The sequence below is a fragment of the Vespa crabro genome, chromosome 10 (assembly GCF_910589235.1).
Source record: "Vespa crabro chromosome 10, iyVesCrab1.2, whole genome shotgun sequence".
Taxonomy (NCBI): Eukaryota; Metazoa; Arthropoda; class Insecta; order Hymenoptera; family Vespidae; genus Vespa; species Vespa crabro.
This window is the reverse complement of record NC_060964.1, coordinates 1,663,384-1,686,570: the sequence shown is the minus strand read 5'-3', so window position 1 is coordinate 1,686,570 and position 23,187 is coordinate 1,663,384. Positions and strand designations below refer to the sequence as shown.

The 23,187-nt window shown below is 28.0% G+C and overlaps 3 protein-coding genes and 1 non-coding gene across 8 annotated transcripts in view; 2 read left to right on the top strand and 2 right to left on the bottom strand.

The window, feature by feature from the left end:
* LOC124427253 (synapse-associated protein 1) overlaps positions 1-4,888 on the top strand; it is a gene marked incomplete in the record, with an annotated part of 50,792 nt that extends 45,904 nt beyond the window's left edge. Inside the window, 1 exon segment of the mRNA XM_046969904.1 lies at positions 4,661-4,888. Within this exon segment, the coding sequence (XP_046825860.1) occupies positions 4,661-4,836 (176 nt within the window).
* Positions 4,889-8,705: 3,817 nt separating this feature from the next.
* On the bottom strand, positions 8,706-14,934 carry LOC124427510 (kinesin-like protein KIF20A). Of its 4 annotated transcripts, none has more exons than XR_006942977.1 (17): positions 14,629-14,934; positions 13,854-14,361; positions 13,162-13,783; positions 12,660-13,096; positions 12,391-12,592; positions 11,881-12,301; positions 11,529-11,822; positions 11,256-11,409; positions 10,902-11,146; positions 10,588-10,798; positions 10,134-10,513; positions 9,957-10,058; positions 9,710-9,870; positions 9,512-9,632; positions 9,343-9,389; positions 9,084-9,243; positions 8,706-8,957 (listed from the first exon to the last, which is right to left on the bottom strand). XR_006942977.1 is itself a non-coding variant. In XM_046970505.1 (16 exons), exons 2-16 carry the CDS (start codon positions 14,359-14,361, stop codon positions 9,228-9,230), a joined length of 3,921 nt encoding a protein of 1,306 aa, XP_046826461.1. In that variant the 5' UTR covers positions 14,544-14,934; the 3' UTR covers positions 8,706-9,227. The 4 variants fall into 4 exon arrangements, 2 of the variants coding, with proteins under 2 accessions (XP_046826461.1, XP_046826460.1); XR_006942978.1 differs by having other exon boundaries at positions 8,706-8,840; XM_046970505.1 differs by having other exon boundaries at positions 8,706-9,243; positions 14,544-14,934.
* Positions 14,935-15,277: 343 nt separating this feature from the next.
* LOC124427440 (myb-like protein X) lies at positions 15,278-22,020 on the bottom strand. Of its 2 annotated transcripts, XM_046970362.1 has the most exons (6): positions 21,844-22,020; positions 21,117-21,444; positions 20,786-21,042; positions 20,589-20,714; positions 17,011-20,307; positions 15,278-16,941 (listed from the first exon to the last, which is right to left on the bottom strand). In XM_046970362.1, exons 1-6 carry the CDS (start codon positions 21,890-21,892, stop codon positions 15,557-15,559), a joined length of 5,442 nt encoding a protein of 1,813 aa, XP_046826318.1. In that variant the 5' UTR covers positions 21,893-22,020; the 3' UTR covers positions 15,278-15,556. The 2 variants fall into 2 exon arrangements, with proteins under 2 accessions (XP_046826318.1, XP_046826317.1); XM_046970361.1 differs by having other exon boundaries at positions 15,278-20,307.
* Positions 22,021-22,643: 623 nt separating this feature from the next.
* On the top strand, positions 22,644-22,716 carry Trnak-cuu. The gene has a single exon. It is a non-coding gene; the product is annotated as a tRNA-Lys (tRNA).
* The last annotated feature ends 471 nt before the right edge of the window (positions 22,717-23,187 follow it).

The following is a 23,187-nucleotide window of genomic DNA, read 5'->3' as shown; positions in this document are numbered from 1 at the left end:
AAAAAAGAACAAAATAAAAATAATAATAATAATAAAAAAGGAATAGGATTAGATTCGTTACGACCACCAACGAAATTTCGAGTAACAGACATACGATTAGATCGATTCTTTTCTTGGAAGGGTGTTCTCTTTGGCGTTATATCGATTTTTCTTTTTTTTTTTTTGTAAAGAAATTTTTCAATATATTTCGAGAGAGATAAATTGTTTCATTTAAGGAAAGAATCGATCGATAAAGATCGAATCGGTCCGATTCCTCGACACGGTCCAAGAATACTTTCCTCGTGAGTATATCAAAGAAGCAATACCATCGTGAGAAGCTTCGAACTTGACCTATATATTTATATATAAATATATATATATATATGTATATATATATAATATATATATATATATATATATATATATATATGTATGTCGTTTTTTTATGATTCTCTCACGTTTAATGTCGTAACGTAGTTTTTGTTTGTAATGAATCCCATTACGAAGAACCCTCTTGACCAACGGCAGCTCTCAGCAATGGCAGCTTTCCAACCTTCTTTTAAATTTCTCTCTCTCTTTCTCTTTCTCTCTCTCTTTCTTTTTTGCTTTCTTTCTTTTTTTCTTCTTCTTTTTGTTTTTTTCTTCTTCTACTTCTTCTTTTTTCCTTTTCTTTTTCTTCCTCTTGTCTGTGCTTTTAATTCCTCTCTCGTTATATTAGAAGTTTAAAGTTTGCTCGTTTGCAAATATCTAAGCGTGTATATCTATTACAGAACTCTCTTCTCGTTTATGTTGAGCCTTGCGTATATCTCGAGAAATCTGATGACGCCTGTCAACTAAACGACCGCTTTCCATTTCTATTTTGTCAACAGCCTAAAAAGAAGAGGAGAACTCCCATATTGCCATTATCCAAAAAGCACACCCCCCGATTCTTCAGAGAATACGACAAGCTTAAACCCTTTTCTTTTATTATTATTTCTCTTTTCCGTTTTCCTTTTCTTTCGTAAAATCGACGATTTCGGTTCTGATGTTTTTTTTTTCCTTTTCGTTTCTTCATTCGTTCTCTCTTTTTTTTTTCCTTGAATTTAAATTTCCGTGATAACACTCAAATGAAACGTCTCTCTTTTCATTTTTTACATTCATTACCATTGTGCATTACCTTCATTTACTAACTATTCATCAAACGAGTTAGTATTATTATTATTATTATTATTATTATTATTATTATTATTATTATTATTATTATTATTATTATATATTATATATTATATATTATACATGTTATTAGCATTAATTATTTATTATTATTATTATTATTATTATTATTATTATTATTATTATTATTATTATTATTATTAAATTATGCACCGACGATCCTTTTTTCCCAAACGACTACGTTCAATTCATTCTCTCATCGCCGACAGTCATCGCGATTTCATGTCGGTTGTCTAAGATCACTTCTAAACTAATTGAAAGTTTAGGAATATTATTATGATTATTGTTACACTGTCATCGCTGGTTATTGTCATATTATTGTCATAAATAACCTAGTCAGTAATAAGAATTAATAATGTTCGAGGTAATGTAAGAAAAAGAAAAAAAACAAATAAACAAAAAAAGCTAATAAGTTAGGTATTTAAGAGCAAGAGAGTGTAGTATTTATGAGGTAATAGAAAGTGTTGTAATCAGTATGAGAGGAATGGTATGAGAGAAAGGGAGAGAAAGACCTCAGAGACATTTCCATATGGTCGAAGAGAAAAAGAGAGAACAAGAGAAAATGAGAGAGAGAGAGAGAGAGAGAGAGAGAGAGAGAGAGAGAGAGAGAGAGAGAGAGAGAAACAGAATGAGAGAGTGGGAGAGAACGTAATATAATATAATCGAATAATTAAAGAAAGAAAAAAAAATACCAAACAAACAAAAAGCAAGCCAAGATATTCGACTAAATGTCTTGTATGTCTGTCCGTTTGTCTATCGTCTGTCTGTCAAAAAAAAAAATCTAATTAATCTTGTCTCTTCTCGATTCTCTCCGTGTTGTAAAACGTCATTTAAAACAACAAAAAAAAAGGAAAAAAAAAGGAAAAAGAAAAAAAAAATAAAAAAAGGGAAGAAAGAAAAAGAAAAAAAATAATAAGCACTAACAAATAATTAAGGTATAAATTAAAGGAAAATAATAATAATAATAATAATAATAATAATAATAATAATAATAATAAGAATAAGAATAATAAGAAGAAGAATAATAATACTTATAATAATAATAATAATAATAATTTAAAAAAGAAAAAAAAAAGAAGTAAGAGAAACCATATAATAAAGAAGTGAAACTAACTCGAAAGGACGGAGAAAAAGTGCGAACGATTTACGCGTGAATCTTCTTTAAGGGTCGAATTAATTAACGGGAAGAACAAATGTAAGAGAAAGAAATAAAAAAGAGAAAAAGGAAAAGAAAAAGAGGGGGAGAGAAAGAGAGAGAAAGAGACAGAGAATGAGATAGAGAAAAATAATAGCGATAACAAAGAATAAACGAAATTAACGTCGCGACCTAAAGATTTGTCGGCGCGCCTCTAAGCATAGGTACCTTCCTAATAAGAGATTAATTAACGAGTAATGACTTAAAAAAAAAAGAGAGAGACAGAAAGATAAAGAGAGAGAGAGAGAGAGAGAGAGAGAGAGAGAGAGAGAGAGAGAGAGAGAGAGAGAGAGAGAGAGAGAGAGAGGAGTCGGTGAAAACTAAATAAACAATAAAAATTCATTGAATGACAATACGCGTTTTACGGGGGTGGTTTGGGGGTGTAAGTTAAAAGGCATAAATAACGAAAAAGTGAGAAAAGAGAGAGAAAAAGAGAGAGAGAGAGAGAGAGAGAGAGAGAGAAAGAGGGAGAGAGATAAAGATAAAGTTAAATAAAGAGAGGAAAAAGAGAAAAAAAATATACGAAAGAAAGGGAGATAGAAATACGAAAAAATAAAAAAAAAAACTTCTTCGTCTCGTTTCTTGCGACCGCAGTTAGATCAAATGAATTTTTCTTTTGATCTTTCTTCTTTTTTTTTTCTTTTCCTTCCTTTTTTTCTCTCTTCTCTTCTTTAGTTTTCTTTTCTCATCCTGTCTAACACGAACGAGTGAAAATAATAAAAATAATAACAAAGAAAATAATAAAAATAATTTAGAAATAATTAAGTAGCACGATGTCTTCGAGTTTTTCTACGTGGACGCACGTTTGAACGGTGTTCAACGAAAAAAAAAAAAAAGAAAAAAAAAATTTAAAAAAAATTTTAAAAAAATAAGAGAAAAAATTAAAAAAAAATATAAATGTCCGCATGATATTCATTTTCATCTCGTACGTAGATCGATCATGTTTTCATGTGAAGTGAAAAGAAAAAAGGAAGAAAAAAAGAAAAGATAACAGATCCGGAAGGGAAGATGAAAATACGATCTCGTTTTTACAATTTCTAACGCAATTAATATGATTATTATTATATTGTTATTGTTATCACCGTTATTATAAATTGCATTTATATTATTATTATTATTATTACTATTATTATTATTATTATTATTATTATTATTATTATTATTATTATTATTATTATTATTATTATTATTATTCATATATCGTGTTAATATTCTAATTACAGTGAAATCGAAAAATGGCAGCGAGCGTTCGACTCGGCCAGTTTTTCAATGTTAAAAAAAAAGAAAGAGAAAATAAAAAAAGATAAAAAGAAAGGAAGAAAAGAGAGAGACAGAGAAGTAATAGTTCTCTAAATGAAAGAAAGAACTAGAGGAAGAATGGAATACAGTATTCTTATCATCGACTGAGTTTCATATTATCATTCCTTCAATTATCGATACGCTTACGTGATTTAGAGAGGACCCGTGTTATATGTATATTCTATAAAAATAAATAAATAAATATATATATATATATATATATATATATATATATATATATATATGATTTCTCGAATTATAGAGACTTATGATTAGCGATTTGCGCCAGCTCGTACTCGTTTGGTCTTTAAACGAATTTTACTTTTCACAAAAAAAAAGGATCGTAGGATCTGTCTATCAATCGATCAATCGATCTATCCGATTGTTCGATCATTCATGCATTGATATAAAATAATATTTCGAATATTCGCTAGTAAGAGGTGAAAAGAGGAAATAGGAAAAGAGAAAGGAAAAGGAAAGAAAAGGGAAAACGAGGAAAAGCAAAATAAATAAATAAAGAAATATGCAAAAAAGAGAGTATATTAACAACACATTTAATATCATCGCCGGTTCAAAATTCTCGTACTCGCGGTCATGATCCCATTTTTTTTCGGTTTTCTCGGTTTTCCATCCTCGTGATTTGTTTATTTTTTTTTTTTTTATCTGCTCTTAACCCGCATTACACGTACCAACCTATTACAGTGACACATACCAATGTCGTTTCTATCCCTTTTAAACACAGACACATAGGACTCACACACACACACACTCACTCACTCACGAACACCAGACAAAAACATATGTACTTACGTACGCGTTGAAATAATCTCACGCGTACGTAATATACGATACGACACGTATACAAATGAGACACATATACAATATACGATACACAGAAAACACGAAAGAACACAGTCCAACAACATGGCCCTATGGCTAAATAGCTACCAACGCTCCTTGTGACTCTCTCCGCAGAAGAAGATTGGGAACGTGAATTGGAAGCCGAGCTGAAGGATTACGAGTTTGTTTCGAGTGGCCAGGAAAGGAACATCGCATTAATAAACGACGTTATCGGGGATAAGGAAGACTGGGAGAAGCAGATCGACGAGATACTCAACGATGACGAGAAGATTTTCTCAGTAACTGGTTAAAGAGAGAATCCTTACTATTGCTATAATATATAATATAATATTTTTTTTTGTATTTCTTGTTTTCCTGGTTTTCTTTTTATAATAATAATAATAATAATAATAATAATAATAATAATAATAATTATTATTATTATTATTATTATTATTATTATTATATAATTATTGTTATTATTATTATTATTATTATTATTATTATTATTATTATTATTATTATTATTATTATTATTATTATTATTATTACTATTCTTTTATATAAATATAATGCGTGCGTGTTATCGCGTTTGATAATTATTAAATAAACGTTGAGGTGGTAAGGAAAGAATAAACACGATCGTGCGGCGACGAGATATCGATCATTTTTTATCCGATTGATTTTCTCGGTCTGTTATTCGTTTTTAATCGAATCGATAAACGATACATTGTGATGGTTGGAAATAAAAAAAAAAGTCAACGCGAGACTTTTCGATGATCGTATCTCGATCGTCGTCAAATATGTCAATAAGCGTCGTCGACTTGAAACATTAATTATATTCTGTGATTGTAATCTCGAAGAAAAGAGAGAATGAGAGAGAGAGAGAGAGAGAGAGAGAGAGAGAGAGAGAGAGAGAGAGAGAGAGAGAGAGACTGAATGTGACTATCTACAGATTGTAAGGATAAAACTGTATACGTATGTTTCCGTTGTGTGTGTGTGCGCGCACGCGTGCGCGCGCGTGTATGAGAGAAAAAGAAAGAGAATTTTTCTCCCTTATTTCCAATTGATCATATTTTCTCTCTAAAACGACAACACATTAAAACCCATTACGATCCTCGAGCACGATGAAGACGACGAACCGACGAAGCGTTTTTTTTCTCTTTCTTTTTACAAATTGACGTTCTCTCTCCAGGAAGATATTTCGTTAAAGAATAAATATATAACCGAGATAAAAATAAATTAAAAGAAAAGAAAAAAAAGTGAAAAGACGTTAAATTATCAAAGACAATCTCGCGTTCGACTAACCATTTATATCTACCATACCTCGAAAATTAATTGAATTATTTATAATATCTTTTTCGATCAAGCTTCCTTATTATAATCCAATACTTAATATAATCTATATACTGTCAGACGATGAGATGGATGAACGTATGAATACAATAATTAAACACCAGAATTATGTCAATTCTTAGGATGATGATGCGTCAAAATGAAAATGTAATTTAAATATTAAACATTAAAAATAATATTGATATAAGGGTTCGGCAATGAAAAAAAAAAGAGAAAAAAAGAAAAGGAAAAAAAAAGAAAAAAAAATGATAAATAACAAAAAAAACGTTCTCTCGATTTGTAACATCGATTAAGATTTAATGGATAATAATTTGATCGGCATCGTTTCGTCGACGCGCATATGAATGGAAACTGTTATCGAAATAAGAGAAATCATTATATTCAAATACATTGTATTGTGCGAAGTTCTTTTCCTTTTTTTTTTTCATTTGCCTTTATCCCCTGAGAAATAGAAAAAGAATAAAGAAAAAAAAAAGAAGAAAATGAAAATGAAAGAAAAAAGATAGATGGATCGTCGAATCGATCGATCTTCATCGGGTTTGAAGGATCTAAGAAAATTTTTCATGAAAAAATTATATATATTATGTACATATATATGTACATATATATATATATATATATATATATATATATATATGTGATGTATGTGTGTGTATATATATATACTGCCGTGTGTGTGCCGAAGGACACCATTTTTTCCTCTCGAACAAATCAATGACGACGATGACGATGACAACGACAATGACGAAATCATTATCATAATTTATCGACAACGACGTTCTCGTTGCAACGCTTGAAAAAAAATGTCCTTACATTATTTGTATCATTGGCGAGAAATTTTTGAAATTTAACGAATCGAGCGCATCGTACACCACGGATAACGAAAGTCGGGCAACGATAACGACGATGACGATAATTAATTATAATAATCGTACCATTTCAATCGTATTTAATTTAATTTCGCGTTTCAACACTTTTCCAAAAGGACTTATTTCAAAGATCGCGATTGAAGAAAATCTAATTGATAAGAGATATGAGACAAATCGTTGACAATATATCTCGCTGTGTACCGTCCACTTCGTGTTTTTACTGTTCCTGCAAAGGCCTACACAAAAATTATTTTTCTTCTTTTGTCTTCTTTACCGAGTTTAAGGAAAATAGATGAATTTTAATTTTGATTGGACACAAATATGCACTTAGAAAGAGAGAGAGAGAGAGAGAGAGAGAGAGAGAGAGAGAGAAAGAGAAAGAGATAGAGATAGAGCAGCATTTATGTGAAATATTAAAACGTTTTGTCTCGTTATCATTCTTCTATCGATTTTCTTCCATAATTAAAATATGGAAAAAATTTATTATAAAAGATCGTATGTAAAGTAAAATAGAATGAACAAAAAAGTCAGACACAGTATATTATGTTTGATTATTAATCTTTGGAATCATTCGTATGTTTGTCAGCGTATACCGTTTTATATGTTGAGTACAGATCATCGAGTTCTTCCATTATTTATTTATTCGTTTTATTTTTTTTTTATCTTTTAAATAATAATCATCATTGATTGTTTAGAAAGGAAAAAAAGAAAACTTTGTTTTAGCGAATGATAAAAGAAAATTTACGTAAGAAAAGAAAGTTCTCGCAAGGAATCGTTAATCCTGAACTCAACGTTTAAATCGTGATTTTAAAAATCGTATTGTTTGTAAATTATAATTTAATGGCGTTAATTAACGAGCGAGCGTGTGTAAATTTAAGAAATCGCTAATTAACTTTGGCCTAAGTCTGATCGAGAATAGTTTTATGATATAATCTAGCATGTACGTGTAATGTGTGAGAGACATTTACATATATTTTTTTTCTTCTTTTCTTCAAATCATCGATTGTATCCCTATTTTATCATTTTCTTCAACTAATTACACTAATATTATTTTTTTTCTCTTTTTTTCCAACGGGTGTTCGTAAAGATAAAATTCTTGGGATCACCGTTAGTAACTGTTCTTAAAAATGTAAGGTGGTCCTTTGAACCCTTAATCTCCGTATGAAGAAATGGAAAGACAAATAAGAGAAAGAAACAAAATCTTGTAATGGCCAAAAAAAAAGTGAGAGAGGTGTACTTCGGCAGCCCCCAGATTAAAAAAAAAAAATTAAAATAAAAACAAAAAAAGAACAAAAAAAAACAAATGAATGATTAAATAAAGATAAAAAGTAAAATAAAATAAAATAAAATGAATGTGAATTGTATAATAAAGTTATCTTACGGTACAGTGCATTCACTCATAAAACACGAGCATACAACACCCGATAGCTATATAAATATATACATATATACATATAAATAAATATATATATGTTGTTGACTCCATTGAAAGTATGATAATATATAATGAATATTAATGAAAATATAATGGCGCAAGCATAAAATAACAGAACTATGAAAACATTATTAATATAACTGCGGGAATGTAACAAGAAAAGTCGTGTAAAATATAAAAAATAAAAAGAAATAAAATATCTTGACTAATCTCTTATCCTTGCTCTAACATTCCTGTTATAAATAACACAGGATGTTTATATAAAATATGTTTTTATTTAAAATATTATAAACCCATTTTATGTGTCTAAATATCATTTTTATCAACCATAAATCATATAAAAATATTATCTTTTCTAGTTATTAAAAAAAAAAAAAAAAAAAAAAAAAACAAAAAAAAAAACAAAAAAAAAAGCTACAAAAGAATAGATTTATAAAAGATGGAGTTTTAATTTTTCATTAAATTGTCACTGCTAAAATATATGTTTTTATTAGTGTTAAAAGAAAAAACAATCCAAGACTTATCTTAAAAATGATCCTGTTAATCTAAATCAAATTTTATTATTTACAAACGTTCATTATCTTATATGAGGTCTCTTCATAAAATATTGAATATACACAGAGGAATTGGCTTAAAAGTACATCAATTGTTACTACTGCAAATAAGATGCCATTATAAAAATTATTGATTTCCATATAAAAAAATATAAAATAAAATAAAATAAAATAAAATAAAATTGATCTTGAAATGATCTCGAAAACGACCATCGAATCTGAAAGAAATAATTCTGTCACGTTTGGCCGCCCCCTTCCCCACAACGAAACAACTTTCAAACTTTCTTTTTAAAAATACATTGTTTTCGAGATATTTAAGTGTCTAAATTAAAAAAAATACTCACTCTGTATGTAGTCCTGTAGTATAACGTATATACAATAATAAAATAGTCTTAATACATTTTTTAATATTTATGAATAGTTTGGTATCTATATACACTATTAACAAATTGTGTATATCCTCTTATTTTAATTATGAGAAATATTTATCACAGTGACAGGGATCTTCGAATAATGATATTTAATTATGTTTACTCTTCAAAGGTTATCGAAAAAGTATTCTATTTCATAATTGGTTATCTATATACAGTACCAAAAACTTACTTTCTTCTACTTCTTAAACTACGAAGTGGTATTGATGGAGTAGATTCCTAAAATAAAAAAAAAAAAAAAAAAAAAAAGAAAAAATAAATAAATATTTGCCAAATATTGTAACGATAACAATAAAAAAAAAGTTAATAAATTCACAACTAAACGTAAAGATTTTACTTACAATTTCAACAGGATCAATATCTTGCAAAGATTCGTCATTCGCTATGAATAATTTCTTTTTGCGAGTTGTTCTTTTTCTCTCTGTTTGCTCACTACCTGGAGGTTCAAGCTTTAAATCGCGCCTATTAAAGAATGATAAACAACGTGTAATGTAACAACGTATCATGTTTCAGAGTTATTAAATATTCAATATACTCACTTAGATTCTGAACCTGATAGATCAATGATTTCAGGTTGGACTAATAATTGAGCTTCCTTCTTTCTACCTTTTTTCTTTATAGAACGTTCAATAGATACCACTTCATTTTCAACATTATTTTCATTTCCTTTCGACTTCTGTGATGTTTCGTAATTTTTTAACTTGAAAAAAAAAGACATAAAGAAATTAAACGTAATAATAATTGTCGTTTCTTTATCGTAAAATGCACACATATATTTACACATACTCTTTCTTGTAAGTATTCAACTTGACTTCGCAATTTTTTACATTCTTCCTTACTTGGGGTTGGTGTAGTTTGCCTACAAAATAATTCTTGGTATCTCATGACCTGTAAAATATGTCATTCTCTATAAGATTTTTTAAAAATACTAATACTTCTTTAAATACGAAAAGAAATACGAACCTCACGTTTCTGTCTGTCTACATCCTCTTGCAAAGACTTTATCAAATTATCATATTTATTTAAGGTTTCATTTCTGTTCTTTTTAAATTCTTCCATCTCACGTTCTTTAGTGGCAAGATCTTCTTTTAATATGTCATTGATATTTCTTAGTTTTTCCCTTTCTTCTTGCTGTTCCTCTTTATCTTTTTGAATAAGTTCCAAAAACTTCGTAGTTTGTTCTAAAGTTATCAAACGTGTTTCTAAATTGTTCACTTGTTGTTCCTTACAAGACAGAATTTTCTTGGTATCGGCCAAAGCTCGCAGTGTCTCTTTAAGTTCTTTTTCCATAGAAAGAGCTGATTTTTCTTCAGCATCCTTCGCTTGTATCATTTGTTTCAGTTCTGTTAATGTATTAATGATTATATATTAAAAATAATATAATATATTACATTTTAATATCAACAGAAGAACAAACCTTTTTGAATAGCTGTAATCTCATTGTCCTTATCCTTTTCCTTTTGATTAAATTCTTCTAACTTATCCTGCAACGCCTGCTGTTGTTTTTTATTTTCTTCCATCAACATTTCTAGATCATGTTTTTCTTTTTGTTTTGTATCTAAATTTATATCCAGTTCAGTAATCTTTTCTTGTAGTTCCTTTATAATTTTAAGATCATCATCTAATTTCTTGAAAAAGAAAAACAAAATAATAATAATAAATCACTTTGGATGATATTAAAAAAATATCATTTGTGTGCCTTAGTATTTGCATATTATATAAATCACATACTACATGTGCCTCTTTGTACTCTGCTTCTACTTCGTTACATTTAGCCTTCAGTTCTTTATATTTTTTCTCCCTTTCTTCGTAATTTATATCATCATTCGTTTGAACAGATATCTCTTTTGAAAAATTTTCTAAAATACTAGTTTGCATGATTACTTCTTGTGTAACTAATGTAATGGTTTGACAGCTTTTATCTTCTTTCGATGTTGACTCTTCGTATCGTGTTTTTATTATTTTTTCCTCTGATTCTACAAAGTTAATCGTAATTTATCCTTTAAAAAAAAAAAGAAAAGAAAAAAAGGAAAAAAAAATGAAAAAAAAAAAAAAATTAACTATATTAATTAAATAATCACATACCAAGGATTATTTTTTCTTCAGAAATCTCTTTTTTTGTATCCAAATTATTTAATTTTCCTTCTGATTGCATTTCATCTTCCGAAATTAATTCTGTTTTTATAATTACATCCTCACAAGAATCACTTGTTACATAATTTTCTGATTTTTCTGATATCTTCATAAAAAAAAAAAAAAAAAGAAAAAAAAGAACAGAAGATATTAAAATAATAACACATATTTTTAAAAGAAAAAAGAAAATTACTTATATACTTATATTATTATAGTTATACATACTTCCTGCTTGCAAGAAGTAACCTCATACTTTTCATTCATTAATTTCAACTTATTTTCCAATTCAAATATTTTATCCGCCATTGACTGGTTATTATCCTCTAATATTTCTATAGTTTTAGTTTGCTCTGCAAGACAATAATTAGCTCGATCGAATTGTTCTTGCAACTCGTCTATCTTGTCTTCATATTCTACCATTAGTTCCTCTTGTTCTTTTATTTGAATTTCTTTTTTTCGTGCATCATTTGTGATAGTAATATATTCTTCTTTTGCTTCATTCAAAAATTCTTTAAGTTTCTAAAACATATTGTAAATAACAAATTTATTTCTATAACATTTTATACAAATTAAATACCTTGATATGTTCTTCCTTAGAAGATAATTGCGACTTAATCTCTTCTATATAATATTCCGTTTCCTCGCCATTAGAAAGATCTTTCTGAGCAGCATCCAATAAACATTTCGCATGCTTTAAATCATCCTTTGTCAAGCTCAATTCAAATTCAACTTTATTTTTTTCTATACTCAAAACTTGATTACTTTTTTTTAATTCCTGAATAGTATCTTTCATAGACACTACTTTAGAAGTTAAGTGAGAAATTTCAGATTCAAATGCATTAGTTTGATCAGCAATATCATCTTCGTTGGATAAACAAGATCGGTGCCTTTTTCTACTACTTAACTGTGCCATTTTTTGTTTATAGTATTCTTCAACTTGTTTGATAGACCATTGCAAAGTATCTTCTTGTTGTTCTTCAACATCTCTTATACGAGCCCTACACATTATAATTATAGAAATACATATAATAATATACACAATATTGATATAAAAAAGATATAATATTATCAATTCATAAATACATACTTCCAATCATTCTCAAGCTTCTTTATGATGGTAGTATAAGTATCTACCATTTCTTGACGAATTTCGAAGTCACGAGTCAAAGCCATATTTTTCAAATCCGTAATCTCTTTTCTTAATACTTTATTTTCTATTAATAAATGTTCATATTCTTCTTCAGAAGAAAACTTCAATATATCTGTCTCCGTATCTGTATTTAGCGAATCTATTAAATATTCAATATGTATTAAAAATGAAAATTCTTTAGCTATTAATATGTATTATTTTGTCACCTGCACTTTCCAAAACTGTATCATCCCAATTTGTCACACTTTGTATACTTTTTTGAACTATTTTTGAAAACCTCGAATTTGCCTTTCTCTGTTCTTTTACTTTTGATTCTATGATTATCTTTTTTGCAATTGCTGCAAAATTCAATACATTTTGTGTTTCTATATAAAGATTTGGTAAAGGATTAACATTAACAATTAAAGCAATTTGTTCTCTGCCAGATAATGCCCTTTGAAATAATCTTGTTAATTTTGATTCCCTGAAAGGTCCAATGATAGGTTCAGATTTTAGTTTTGATAATTGACCTTCGTAAATTGACTTTAAACACTTCCCTAAGACTAATAAACTTGTGTTAATATTTTGTGCTTCCTTTAATCTATCGCCAATATTCAATGTTTTCTTTAAACGTTCGGAACCAGCCAAATCACAAAAGGAAAATCTGTTCAAAGAAATCATAATGAATTCTTTGTATTAAAAAATTAAATAAGATATAAAAATACATACGTGCTTATATCCACCGAATCTGTTAGATTCTCAGAATAATACTTCAATAGTTTAATAGTAAATATGCAATGAGATCTTGAACTTCTTGCATTTAAAGCTGTTGCTGCTACTTTTAAATTATATTGGCCAGCCATTAAAACTTGATATGCCTCTGCCCCAGAATTAACATAAACAGTATTCAAACCTTTGATAAAAGCTCTTCCTCGATTATCGGTTGCTAATTTTAGAGGCACTTTTTTTTTTTGACAATCAATACTCAAAAGATCATATATAGTTTCATTATATATTTCTGCAAAGGATACCCACACTGAATAATGAGCATCGCTGCATTCGCTAGGTCTTAATGGTGATTCTTCTTGTAATATCGTTTGCATTTGCTTGTAAGTATTTATATATTGAGTTCTATCTACTGAACTGAAACTTAATAATTTAGTTTTAGCTTCTAACTCTTGAGCTCGTTCAAGAGAATTAAGAAAAATTGCATCGCAATGATGTACAGGCTTATATGAAGGTATAGGTTTTGGAGTGATAATAGAAAAAACAAATTCTAAAGCGCGTGGTATGATACCAGGTGATGTGATAGTTCCTTGCAACGTATATGACTTTCCAGAGTTTGTAGTACCTGTAGAAATATTACCATATAAAATATATGCAAAAAATCTAAATAATAAATTTGAATATATAGTCCATACCATAAGTCATCACATTACAACTTTGTCCAGCTAAAAAATCAAACATCTGTTGCTTTATTGCTTGATCAAATAATTCTAATTGCGTTATCTCTGGTCCAAATGTTTGAGTGAAGGTATATGATCTAGATGTGATCTCACTATTTTTAGATCTTGCAAAACTATTGTTATTCTCTAGACATGGCAACTTTGTAGCCAAAGTAGTGGAATTGATAACTTTATAAGCTTCTTCTTGTTCTGGTAATAACTTGATTTTTCTTGGAAATGGCTTTAAACGTAAGTATACTTTAATTGTTTTTAAGGACTGTGTATCAGAAAGCAAGGATGCTATGTTCTCTGCTGAGTCAAATTCAATTTCGTATGCAGAAAGTAAATTTTTCTTTGTTTCTTGAGATGGACAAGGTCTCTGTCCATAAGATAAAATACTAGGATCTCTGCCAAACAAATATGACATTTCTTCACGAGTGTGATTTTTATCTGACGGTCGTATAGAATCTAATGTATTGCTCATCTACAAAAATAAAATGTTATGTTAATAATATATATATTATTTTTTTTTTATTTGGCATTTTAATTCCTCTTGACATAAAGAATATAAGTGAACGTATAGAATTAATTTAATAAATTAATAGACCTAAGTACATTTAAAATAATAGAAAAACGCACAAATGAAAAAGCAAGGTGTCAACATACTTTTATAATATAAATTTTTAGTTTCAGAAATTCAAAATATTTAAGCAACAACTAAATAATTATCTTTATTAAATAGAATATTTACTTTTACTTCATATCTCTCTTCACAGAACCAAACTAATAACGTATTGTGTACAATTTACTAAGTTTAGACAGGTTTGAAGAGAAAAAGCGTCGTTAATATTACTTCTTCCTTCGTAAATCGTGTTCTAACTGTAGCGGCAAACGGTTATTATTTCATTTCAAAATATCCCACAACAATGATCATTCATTTTGATTGGTAGAAAGATCATATAGCTCCCTCTATCATTTTAGCTTTCATTCTTTTAGTATTGCTTTATTCATTTCTCACGATTATGGCGCTTAAAGTTATTCGACCAATAATTTCTTCGGAAGACGTAAATATCGAAAAGCTCACCAATCAGAATACAGAAAATATGCAAAGATCGTAATACAGCCACCAATCACTTTCATTAATCTTCTAGTTTCTATACTATTAAAAAACTATGAAAATAGGCTACTAATCGAACAGGATAAATGACAAATTTTTAAAATATATACAATTATTTATCTTTAATAATTATTTGTTTATTACGATAAAAGAACAATAATAAAACAATGTTCTCTTTTTTTTATTTTTAGTTACATTTAATACTGTAATTATTATGATATAATACACTATTTTAAATATATACGCCATGTTTGGGAATAAACAAAATAAAAGGAGAAACAAATTGATAATTCATTCGGCATTATATTTCAGGATATTTTTCGCACAGCGAAACTGCGATAAAACGAATAAACTGATGCATTGACATGTAACAATGTTGATTTCTATAACATATTATTATCACTTAATAAAATACGCTGGAACACACGTTTAGCATATATAACAAGATTTATACCATATTATTATTACTATCCACATTACAAGCAATAACCGTTATTAGAAAACGTAAAAAGTTGCAAAATGGAAATTATTATATTTTAAATCATTAATTAAAATATTAATTTTAAAATTGTTTGGCAAAACACTGATCTTTGTTAGATACTTTTTGCTTTTGAAGGTACATTATATAGGAAGTAACTGGATATCGTGAATTCCTACTTAACATCTTGTTTCTAAAAGAAACTACAGTAGAAGTCTTTTTTGATTGTTTCTTTTCTTTTTCTAAATTAACAACATTAAATTCTGTCGTACCACCAGAATTTGAGGGATTATAATTTTTCTTTGTTTTTGCAATACGACATTCTGTAAATCCATTTTTCGTCATGGGCGTAGGCAGCGATCTTACCGTTTGTTGCATAGAATTTTTAAATAATTTTGTCTTTTTAAAAGGATTCATTGGTACATCAGAAAGATTTTCTATAACATCAGGAGAAAGTCGTTTAATTCCTCGCGTATAAGCTTTTATCATTATTTGATCTGATTTTTTTACTTTAATATCTTTCTCTTGTATTTTTTCCAATTGCTTTCTTTGCTTTTTTTCCATATCTCTGTTAGCCTTTATACTTTCACCAGCACGTTTGGCAGCTTCTGAAGCTTCATATTTTGATTTAAAGAATTCGATATTTTTTTGAGACGTCTCATTCGACATCTTCGCATCGAACGACGTCGTTGAACTTTTCAAAATATTTTTCCGTTGTGATTTTTTTAATTGCTCCTTTACTTGCAATGTCGGAAGTACTGACGTAATCTTCTTCTTCTTTTTATTTGGAATGTTTTCTATTTCCACAGATTTTTTATCACTTTTCATTATATTCATAAACTTCTCATTACTTTTATCTTTATTTTCTACGTCTTCTCCCTTATTTTTATTCCTTTTCTTATTTTTTTTACTTTCATTACTAGTTATGACTTCCATTTTTACAGCTTTCTCTATATTTTTCTTTTCTATTGTAGTTGCTACATTTATTTTATCCAATTCCTTAGAAGTTTTATTCTTTTTGTTTTTCTTCTTCCTCTTCTTTTTTTCATCATTAACTTTAAATACATTTTCTGAATTTTCTTTTTCATTATCAAATCCAGTATGTATATCCACTTTGGAACTCATTTTATTTTTCTTATTTCTCAATTCTGTCTTATCGTTTAAATCACTAATTTCTGCAGATCTTTTTCTCTTAATTGATGCAGACGAGTTTAATTCTAACAGTTCAGTAGTTTCTCCAGGAATAGTTTTATTTTCACTTTGTTCATTATCTTTATCATCATCTATGAAATCAATTTTTTCTGAGGCATTTTTATTTTTTTCAAATTTAATATTTGGCGCGCTATCATTTAATTTCTGTTTCTTTAAATATTTTGTTGTAGGCGTTTCGCTGCATGGCGATATTGTTTTATTTAAATAGGCCTTCTTGGATAATAAAGTCTTAGGAAGATTTGCATCTTTAAGTAATTCTAATAAATCAGTAGAAATGTTATTTTCTATAGAACGTTTCTTTTTTGAATTAGTTATAGTCGACTTACTTGTATCATAATTATCCGATGATAAATCCTTTAAACGTACATTTTCTTGTTCTTCATTAGAAGAAATATTCTGTTTATTAAATTGCTGCTGTTGTACGACATCAGTTTTAGGAGTACTACATGTCAATGAAATATTTGTTCCTTTAACTTTTTTTGTGAATATCATCTCAGATTCATTTAATTGCTTTGAAGTTTCATCTATAGTCTCATTATTCTCATTTAATTTTGGTTTCTTTTTTGATTTCTTCCCTGAAGTATTAGAATCTAACTCTGATATGGTGTCAACCTTGCTTTCAGATATAATTTCATCTTCATCTGATTCTGAAAAATTTATCTCTGTACTTACTTTTTGTTTTGGATTCTTTTTCTTGTCACTTTTTACATCAAACACATTTATAGATTTATTTTGTGATTCTTTATTTATTTCCTCACTGTCTATAACCTTAATCTTTTCTTCACATGACTTTACTGTATCCTCTGTACCCTCTATTTCTTTCTTTTCATTTTTATTTTCAATTAGTTTCTTATCTTCTTCATTTTCTATTTCTTGATTTTCCTTTTCCTCCTCCTGCTCTTCATCTTCATCTTCATCCTCCTCTTCGTCCTCCACTTCATCTTCTTCTTCACCTTCTTCAATTTCGTCATCATCAACGACAAAGTCTGCTAGATCTGAACCATTATCATCGGGATCTGAAAATTCAGATTCCGATGCTCTACATTCATCTCCCGGTATATCGTCATCTGAGAATTTCCCAATAGTTTTACCATCAAGATTATATTCTGCATTAATATCAGAATCTATACTTCTGTCTGAAAATTTATCTTCATTAGATTCGTCACCACTTTCTTTATGTTCTTCATTTTCTTCTTCATCGTCCTTATGTTTAAATAAGAAACGAGGAATTCTGGGAGTTTTGTTTCTTATACCACTGTTACTTGAATCAATACTTTCATCGCAGGTATCTGAATCTGAACCAATATGTACCATTGTAGAGTAATTTTTATTATATCTTTTCTTTCCATTGCTTTTTGTTAATTTATCACGTTTATTTTCATTTTTTTCTGAATTAACAGGATTATCATCTTCTTCCTCACTTGAAGAAATGTTCAGTCTATTACGTTTATTAGATTTTTGCTTTGATTTATCACTTTTATTTAAAGAACTATTTAAAGAACGATTTTTCTTTTGCTTTTTATCTAATGACTGCCGTTCAAGTTTAGTTTCTAATGTATTTACTTCTACTTTATTTATAACATCAACTGTGGTTTTAGCTTCTTGATCTTCAAATACTTTTTGTGACAGAGATACCTCTTCTTCTTCTTCTAATTGTTTATCTAATGATTTCACTAGTACACTTCTACTAACATTACATACGGATATACTTTTTCGTGATTTTTCTTTTTTTGATGCACTTTGTGATGACACATCAGTTTCACTTTTATCAATATCTGTTTTATCATTTAATTTATTTGGACTTTTTTCTACTTCATCCAATTCATTTTTTGTTTCCTTAGTTGACAACTTAGAACTGTTAATAGATTTTTCCATATTCTCTTTTATTTCAGAATTATCATTGTCTTGTGCAGAATCCTTAGATTTAATTTCTATTTTATTCGTATTATTCAATTTATCGTTTAGATAATCGAGTTTGCTTTTTAATATAATCGTATCATCAGAATCATAATCAAATTTGTCTTTATCTTTAGATGCTTTTAATTTTTCTGCAGCTAACCATGCTTTTTTATCAACTAAAAGAAGATCACATTCTGTTTCACTGTCAGTTTCTAATTTTGCTGTAGATATCGAATGCATTGAATTACTTCGAGTTTCAATATTGATATTTTTATTTTTTAGTTTCCATTCATCAGCAGAGATATCTTGAAACAACATCCTTATATCTGAAATGTTATCGCTTTCATCAGCATTTTGAACATCATTCTTCTTTTTTTCCTTTTTTGATTTTGATACATTAAGTTCGGTAACTGATTTTGCTTTTGACATCACTGGTGTATTTGACGATGATTGTACTTTGGATTCCTCTTCTTTATCAGGTAAATCTGCTTCTGGTATGTCATGGGATTCTGCAACAGTGGAAGAATCAATTTTCTCAGGGATAGAAGTGGAAAGTTTTGGAGACTGTAAGTTTATTAAACATTTAGTTGAATCTAATTCGATTTGTTTTGCATTATTAGCAGAATCCTTAATTGAATCATCACTAAATTCTAAAGTAGGAAGAGATGAATCAAATGTTGAAGACATATTATCTTGATTGTCATTAGAAGAATTTTTATCCTGAATTGCATTTGAATCTTTACATGTAGAAAGCGTTTCAGCAGTTGGATTACATTTTTTCTCATCATTGTTAATATTTGGTATTTCAGTTGCATTTACGTCATTACTGCAATTATCCTCTTTCGTAGATATATCTATAAGTTTTTCTTTTGGATTTACAGAAACATTTGCCTTATCTTTAATTTCATCATTACTGTTTATTTCTTTTATATTACTTATGTTCTGATTAACAATTTCTGTATTTTTCTCTTCTTCAGTAACTATTTTATCTTGTATTTGATTGTTAGTACTATCATTTATTTTAGACTGTTCCTTTGGTATAGAATCATCTTCATTTACTAACACTTTATATGACACAGTATTCAATTCATCTAAGTTTTCGGTTACAGTAGTACTATTCGTACTAGTATTTTTATGTTCTTCTTCATTAGATGGAGTTTCTTTTGTATCTGGCATAGATACAGATTTATTTTCTTCCTCTAAACAGTTGTCTTCGTTTGTATTTACATTATTATTACTTTTTATTATATTATTGCAATCTGATAAAGATACAGAAGAAGATTTTATTAAGCAGGAATTATCTAGTTTTATATTATCATTGTTTTCAACATATTTTTCTTCTTTTATCGATATATCAAGTACAGTGATAGAAATTTCTTGATGTAAGTTTTTTATGTTAGGTACAATTTTATTTTGTTCAGACACTGAATTACTTATATTCAAACATTCATTTTCTTTATTGCTAGAATTCATTTCCTTTTCCTCTATAGAAACATGTAATATATTTTCATCTAGTGATCTCGATTCTTTCGATGTACCTTCAAAACTATGTGGCGAATCTGTTGAGACTTCTTTAGTTAATATATCATCATTGATATTAGCAGCAGAATATTTATCTTTCTCTGGCGTATTATTTTCATCAAATGATGATTTTAATTTTGTTTCGAAAGTTTCACTAATTTCCATATGATTACTTTCAGAAGAATCATCAAGCGGTCCTTTAACTGTTATGAATGTAAATGTGTATTATGAAAGTTGTTAAATAAATAATAAAATGCAAAAAATAATATTTAAATAAAATAATAATTAAATATAATTATTAATAAAATATAGAATATTGTCAAATAAAAACAAGTTACGTTTTTTATAAATTAATATAAATAATTATAAAAGATATTTCTTTATATAATTATATAGCATGCATTATTATAAGAATTATAAGATAAATAAAAAATATTACTTGCTTTCATTTGATTGCCTTACATATGGTTTTAATAAATCTTACCAGAACAAGAATCCTTTTCTTCTTCCATTTTATCAGTACTCTTGTTATTTTCATTAGATTTATTTTTTGATAATTCAAGTTCTTTATTTGGTGTTTTTATATTGGTTGAAATTATATTGGTAGATGCTGTAATTATGAGAAAATATGATTATAATCATTAATAATACAGAAATGTACATAGAAATAAAAACACTAACTTTCGTCAGTTTCAATTAAGATTTTTTCTAATTCTACAACAGGAAAATGCTTTTCTTCTTCTTCTATAAGAGTCGACTGAGAAGGTAGTACTGATGCCCTTCTTTTTGCTCTTATTGGTGTATTAATTACTTCAGTTTTAAGTCTTTCAACTGGTTTTTCTATTGTAGGTTCAGGATCCATAGAACTAGCTCGTGTTTTACGAGTTGTTCTACCTGTAGGTGTAGATATTGTTTCTGATCCAGCTCTTGTCATACGTCTATTTGTAAAAAGGAATGCATAGGCATAAATACATCTATTATATTTATATCTTATATACATATTGATTTATACCTGGGTCGAGTATTAGCTTTTGGCGTATTTAAAGTAGTTGCTGTAGCTATGCTTCTCCTTGTCATTTTCTTTGGTTGTGTTTCTAATAATGTCTCAAATTCTGTATCCACAGAATTTTTACTAGAACGCAAACGCTTCTGAGTTTCTAAAGTATTAGAATCAGCTGTGCCTGCACGAGTACGAAAAGTACGAGAACCTTGTGCACTAATTTCGGTTATAGATAAATCTGGGGAAGAACCACTTTGTTTTGTAGACTGTTTGTTTCTACTACTACGACGAACTGGAGAATCGGTTATGATAGGCCCAAATCCTGTACGGGTCCTTCGACCTGTCGTAAAGCATTAAGAAAAATTTCGCTATATAAAGAAAAACAATACCTTTATCATTTAATCGAAAAATTACAAAAAAATATATCGAAATAATAATGAAATTAGATTGATTTTTCTGAAACGATAAATTGTCACGTCTTCTGGATGACCGTCACTCACGTTGATAACTAGACGTAATATTAATTAATAAATACTAATAGATAGAACGATTGTTTAATGTAGTATGTAATGAAGCTTTATATTTCTATCATTTTTTAATTGAGAATACACGAAGTATTGGCAAGTACGTTTTGAATAAAAATGTAACAGATTTTTGTCGATAGATTTCGACCGTTACACGAAGTTGACCCGGTATATTTCTGCGCATGGTGAAGAAAAAAAGAATAAATCATACAAACCTGTTTTCATTTCTACATCCTCGTCAGAATCTCTTATGGATCGTGACATTTTAATGTTATCCTTCAAATTTTATATCACGTACGATAAAACGTTTATTTAAAAAAGAAATAATTCGTAAAAGATAAGTAAACACGTGTTATTATCGGTACATTAACCAATGGCAACTACTTTTCTGATATCCCGCGCGATAGGTTTCGACTATCTTAGAAAATGTTTGTGGCGACATCTTATCGTTACATTCTATATTATTTAGAATTTTTCAATCAGAAACAAAGAAAAAAAATTCATAATCGTTCAAACACATTTACACTTACTGTTACATTTTATTCGTTAATATCTTATAAATCCTTCTCTTTGAGAAGACATGATTATTCTAATTTTTTAAATATATAAATACATTTGTGAAACATTGCAACTAAATACCTATCGAAATCTTTTATTTTATCAAACCAATGAGAAAACGATAATACAGAATTGAATGCAGATTGGTTTATTTTAAACATTCAAATGAAATATGTATATATTACTTTTCTTTTTGTAAAAAAATATATATTATGATAAAATATAAAAGATTTTGTTAATATATATTCGATAATTAAAACAATGTTATATTTTATACAATAGTAATTTCTTAAAAGTTGAATAGATTAGATACAGCTTAACTCTCTTTTATTATTATATTATTGTTCATTTAAAAAATTTTCTCAAAGAAATTAATAATCAAATATTACAGTTGTTTTATAGAAAAGATATATATTTATTCCAATTAATATATTTCTTTATAAAGCGAATTGTATAAGCCCGGCTAGCTCAGTCGGTAGAGCATGAGACTCTTAATCTCAGGGTCGTGGGTTCGAGCCCCACGTTGGGCGGATTATTTTTTCTTTTGTATATTTATTATATTAAATTTTTTGTGTTATTACATAAAAAATATCACATTTAATATTTACAATTTCCTTACTATTTATTTTGAAAATAAAAAAATGACCGTGTTTACAATATACTTAAACGAGTGATATATAAAATATATATGTATATATTCAATGATTTTTATATTGATTTTTATCTATAAAATTTCAATTAAATATTTCGCGATTTAAATTAAAATTAATTAATGAATTTTTGGTGATTCAACGTAACACTGATTTCTTTGTATTACGATTTCTCGTAAATTATCAATACATCATTTATCTAAGGCATATTTCTTTTTTCTTTTTATTCAGTGATTCATTTTTCATCGGAAGTATTATCAAACTCGAATGACTATGGACCATACCTAAAGACTGGATCTTGTTGCTTGACCTACTTTCGTACAGCTTACACAGGGACGAAAATGTAAGTGG

Excerpts from the sequence above, each read along its gene's own strand:
- LOC124427440 (XM_046970361.1), bottom strand. The coding sequence starts at position 21,892 with ATGTCACGATCCATAAGAGATTCTGACGAGGATGTAGAAATGAAAACA. Across the intron at positions 21,445-21,843 it reads GGATGTAGAAATGAAAACAG|GTCGAAGGACCCGTACAGGA; the intron begins GTTTGTATGATT and ends GCTTTACGACAG. Across the intron at positions 20,308-20,588 it reads AGAAAAGGATTCTTGTTCTG|TTAAAGGACCGCTTGATGAT; the intron begins GTAAGATTTATT and ends CATTCATAACAG.
- LOC124427510 (XM_046970505.1), bottom strand. The coding sequence starts at position 14,361 with ATGAGCAATACATTAGATTCTATACGACCGTCAGATAAAAATCACACT. Across the intron at positions 11,410-11,528 it reads TTACTTCTTGCAAGCAGGAA|ATATCAGAAAAATCAGAAAA; the intron begins GTATGTATAACT and ends TTTTTTATGAAG. Across the intron at positions 10,059-10,133 it reads TAGACAGACAGAAACGTGAG|GTCATGAGATACCAAGAATT; the intron begins GTTCGTATTTCT and ends CATATTTTACAG.